The sequence below is a fragment of the Mytilus californianus genome, unplaced genomic scaffold, assembly GCF_021869535.1.
Source record: "Mytilus californianus isolate M0D057914Y unplaced genomic scaffold, xbMytCali1.0.p SCAF_13, whole genome shotgun sequence".
NCBI lineage: Eukaryota > Metazoa > Mollusca > Bivalvia > Mytilida > Mytilidae > Mytilus > Mytilus californianus.
In genome coordinates, this window is record NW_026262615.1 from 44,552,275 (window position 1) to 44,557,301 (window position 5,027).

The 5,027-nt window shown below is 32.6% G+C and overlaps 1 protein-coding gene across 1 annotated transcript; it reads right to left on the minus strand.

Annotated features, from left to right (window-relative positions):
* Positions 1–3,696: 3,696 nt before the first annotated feature.
* On the minus strand, positions 3,697–4,552 carry LOC127723951 (uncharacterized). The gene is made up of 2 exons (XM_052230667.1): positions 4,407–4,552; positions 3,697–4,009 (listed from the first exon to the last, which is right to left on the minus strand). The coding sequence occupies exons 1-2, from the start codon at positions 4,550–4,552 to the stop codon at positions 3,697–3,699; spliced, it is 459 nt and encodes a 152-aa protein (XP_052086627.1).
* Between the last annotated feature and the right edge of the window lie 475 nt (positions 4,553–5,027).

The window sequence follows — 5,027 nt, forward strand, 5'->3', positions numbered from 1 at the left end:
GACTTTGTCAAGAGAAGAATATTATTCTTAGATAAATGTTGTAGGAAGAGTAAGAACAACACACAACAAGGAAACGGTTTAGATGTAAGAAAAATGCACGATAGTAGATTTTGTCTTTTCAATCCAAAAAGGTAAAACAAATATAATGATTTACTAATGTTTAAATCTATATTCCTAGGACATTTAAAAAAAAAAATTAAAATGGCATTTAACAGTTTTAATTTCAAAATAATGAAGTAACCTAAAATATGAGATAAAAAATATGCATTAGAGTCGCTTATCGAGAACAAATATAAAGTAGTCGCTTGTTATTTGAATCTTAATATTTGTTATATTCATAGTCCAATGTAACTCTATTCTTCAAACAAATCCACTCTCATAATTTAGCAACGTTGTTCATGATTGTACACATATATGTTTCTTCTATTATATATGTCTTTGTATCGTTTTAAAAATATCATAAAATATCAGGGGATAAAAAGCGTATCAGCCATCTTGTCCTCTACATCTGGGATCAAATAGCAAATGTGCCATAAAACTTAATATAATCGCATATTAATTTATCTATAATGATATTATATACTGTATATTCAATTTCTTTATCTAAATTATTCAAAATAAAATTATTAAATATGTGTGTTTGATATATAAAAAAAGAATAGAAAGAAGATGATTGATAAAAGTTCAACAGCATCCCAGCGTTACCACATGAAAAAAGGATCGATGAGGGTCAGTGTACAAAGTACGATCTTCAACAATAGGCAGCTGTTTGTCTATAGAACATACATGCCAAGCTGTTACTCCTCCTAGTATATACAAAAGAGATACCACACAACAATGGGAATTAAAAAAAAAATCACAAGTCGATGAAAAACCAACCAGACTTTGTCAACAAAAGAAAAACGACAAAAAGACAAACAACAGTCTACATAACACTACAAAAAAAACCACAAAGACTGAACAACACGAAACAACGCACAAAAAACTGGGTGCGATCTCAGGTGATCCGGCGGGAAAGCATATCTTACTCAACAGGTGACTACAGTTGGGTATATCCCAAGAGATCCACTGATGATGATTGCAATTTGGATGACAAACATGTGTTTCTGTTGTTTCGTTGTTTTCCTCTTACATTTAATGCATTTCCCTCGGGTTTAGTTTGTTATCCGGATTAGTTTTTGCTTAATCGAATTATGACTATTGAACAGCGATATACTACTGTTGCCTTTATTTGAGATGCTCAATTATTCAATGACCTTAAAACTATTGCGTCTGATTTCAGTATTCATAGAAAGCCTGTTTACATAAAACCTCTTTGTAGAATAAGTCATCGTCCTGAAAATGCATGAAAAAATAGTCACTAGACTAAACACAAGCAACAAATAACCAATCCTTCATTCCGTATATATGCAAAGGTATTTTGTGTCATTTCATTCATAGTATATATTTGATAGACAGATGACTTACCAAGAAACAGGTGGATTTCTGTTTGTTTTAGCATTGTGTAGCAGCGTGGTTTTCTAAACAATATGTGTCATGATTGTAAATGTACAATGTAGTAATTATGTTTCCAACTTTCACATATTTCCTTTAACTTCTTCGTTTCTTATCTCTTAAATAGTCTATATGTATGAAATTGAATTGATAAAGACATTGAAAGTACAGTATATAATCCCTTTGTAGATATATTAATACGCGCTTATATTAAGTTTTATCGCCCATTTGATATTTGATCCCGGATGTGGAGGAAAGAATGGCTGACACGCTTTTGAGCTCCTGATATTTTATGATATTCAATCTCATTTTATGCAGTTTGTTTTCATGCACATGTATACATATTTGTAAAGAAAGATTCGCCTATTCGTCACAATACGCTTTGTAGCTATCAACATTGTTTTAAATCAGTACTAAGCCTGTCAAAGTGCTTTTTACCGCCGGCTATTGAAAATATACAGATAAAGATATACGAGTACTTCCCGGGTACTCGAACACCTCATTTTAGATTTTACTGACTGACTCTTAGTAACATTTGAATAATTTTCTTTTAATATTACCCAGTGCACTGTTCATGTCCCCCTGCAAATGAGTCTACACGTCATATCAACAAACTTACAACTGTAACGTACCAAAATCAACATAGACATTTCAATACGAGTCTTGTTGAAATGAGAAGACGTAGTAATAAAGTCAATTCCAAACATGGTGTTTATACTGGTCAAAGTTACGAAAAATCAATGTATAGACAATGCAGAACCATCAGAGATCAATGTAGAACTGAATAAAAACAAGGCTATGTCCAATAAATCAGAAGCTTCAGGAGAAAAATTACTGTTGTACCCGAGTATACATGTGGTAACTTGGTATAAAATAAAGAATTCCGAGTAATCACATAAAACGTTCTGACCTAAATATCAATCAGACAAATACCACTGATAAATCAGGATCGATTGTCTAGGAATCTCTAAACGCAATAAATGGTTGAAAAAGATCTAAGTACTCAAATTATACAATTCTATTTCTAGAGTGTGGTTTAATGGAATCCAGAAGCATATATCAAACGATGTTGTTTACTTACAACTATTTGACATTTTAGATATTCTAGATCGTAATAAGGACTTTGTTAATTTAAATGCAAAATAAGAGAGTGCTGTCAATGCTTCCTTGACAACAATAAATGCAAAGAAACAAAGAAATGTTGTGATTCAGTAACTATTACATGTTGCTCTGACTAACCAATAGCAAACGATGAATATAAATGCATTGATCATGAAAAAGATGAAAACTCAATATGTCTAACATGTCTATTATTGCGTGAAACTGACACAAAGTCTGTACAATGTGACATATGCTCTAGTTGGGTTCACTATGAGTGTGAACATATCACTCTAGAATAAATCGATCAACTAGAAGATTAGCTCAATCCAAAATATCTGTATATGTTGTGAAAAACTCAGAAATGAATATAAAAAATCTAAATCAGAAATCACATACTCTGGAACTTGCTACCCATATAAACTCTGAAATCAACGATAGTGCAATTTATCGTCAAGTGTCAATACAAACCCTGACTCATGGTATCATCACTACTAGTATTACTGACAAGACACATGGTGATAAATGTATGCTATCTCCAACTGCACAAGTAACAAGAAGTATCCTTCCGACTATGAATAAAAGTCTTGCTAAATCAAAAGATAAAAATCCCGTGAGGGTGCAGTTACAAAATCAGACAAGCCCGACTGACTGTACCACACAAAATTCTAACTAAATACTAGAAGAGGAAATCAACCACTTAAAAACAAAATTAGCCTCTAGTGAAAAACTTCTGAAGAATAAAGACAGCAAATAATGTAAACCTGACTCAGAAAAGAACAATTTAGATTTGAAGTATCAGTGTTGTTACTTCGTTGTGAAGAACTATAAAGGTACAATAAACATATAATACCTCTTTTTGTACTATCAATGAATGTATAAAACTCTGTTTACAACTTCCAGTATGAATACTGTTCTGTGACATTATTATACTGAAACCGAACAATATTTTTAAAATACAAAAAAGATACATTATTTAGGTATATTTTCACTACTTCAAAGTAATAGTACTACAACAGTTCACGTGCAAAAGTGACTTTTTACATGGATTTAGATATTGTTCCTGCGAAAGCTGCAATAAATATTAACATTATGTGTGCTAAATTAGAATCCTATCCATCCCGGATAAAAATAATCAGTCATATCTGCACTAAAATCGTTTCTAAAAGAACTATTATGTTTAGCTACATTCTTATAATAGATAGCTGTACCATTAGCCAACCATGCCGCCCACCAGCCAAATGATCCAACTGTCATTATAGAATGGTTGCATTTAGATAAAACACACATGTCAACTTCAGGAGAAACCGGGCGCATACGAACAACGTCACTTCCGACCACATATTTTTCACGCCATAACAAATCTTTCCAATAGTAAGCAGTGTACGCTAAAAATAATACATGTTTGAATTTTGCTCTGAAGTAGCTCATTGATTTATTAATATATTCTGCACTAGCCGTCTGATAGCCGTAAGCTATTTTACCCTCGTCCAAATAATCCCCTCTTCGTACATGAACTCCAACAACTTGGAGTTTATCAACAGGTATATTTGTATGATTTGAATTCCATTCTATTATTGCGTCTTTTAACATTTTATGACATTTCGTTTCAACTTCATGTTTGAATGTGAATTGTGCTCTAATAGCTTGCTCGACATGACTGAAATATTTCCACGATTGCAATGAGGACACGTGTTTGACATTGCGATTTGCGGGAACATTTGAAGCATCCTCGTCATACAAACAGGGTTCACTTTCTCCCCATGTTTGCGCGTGTTCGCAAATTGAGTTATTTTTTTAATTTAAGCGCGAACAAATTGTCAAAGACAGAGGTTATTTCATCGTCTTCATGGATAGCCAACACCATGTCATTTCGTTTTGCTATTCCAAAGAGTGACGCATATTGAAACATGATATTGCCTAACCTTCCTGTCCAGTCTGGACACAGGTGGCCTCTCATATTGGGAACAATTTGTGTTTGAGTTGATGATAAAAGTACAGAAATTCCCAAAGTACAGATTGTTACAACCACTGACATTCCTATAAAAAGATGAAAGAATCAGTCATTGAAAAGCTTAGAACGAATCGTTTTGGACTTATGTTAAGACAAGGTTAAGCTGTAGTTTAAGAAGAATGAGATAATTTAAATCCGTTTTTAAGATTTTTCCAGTCTCAATTCAATATAAATTCCTACTGCGTATTTTACGGACCATATGCGAATACTATGACATCAGATTTTTAAAATTAAAATGACAAAAGTTCCTAACATATGAGGCCAAATTGGAGTTATTGTTGCCAATCAGGAACAAAAGTTGGATGTCGCCAAATACTTGAATATTTGTATTTTTCTAACATATCTATAGTACAACATAACCACTTTTCTCATACAAATACAGACTAATAGGCACATATATAATCTTGATTTAACAACAGCG

Excerpts from the sequence above, each read along its gene's own strand:
- LOC127723951 (XM_052230667.1), bottom strand. The coding sequence starts at position 4,552 with ATGAGAGGCCACCTGTGTCCAGACTGGACAGGAAGGTTAGGCAATATC. Across the intron at positions 4,010-4,406 it reads ACCTCTGTCTTTGACAATTT|AGCAAAATTCAAACATGTAT; the intron begins GTTCGCGCTTAA and ends GAGCTACTTCAG.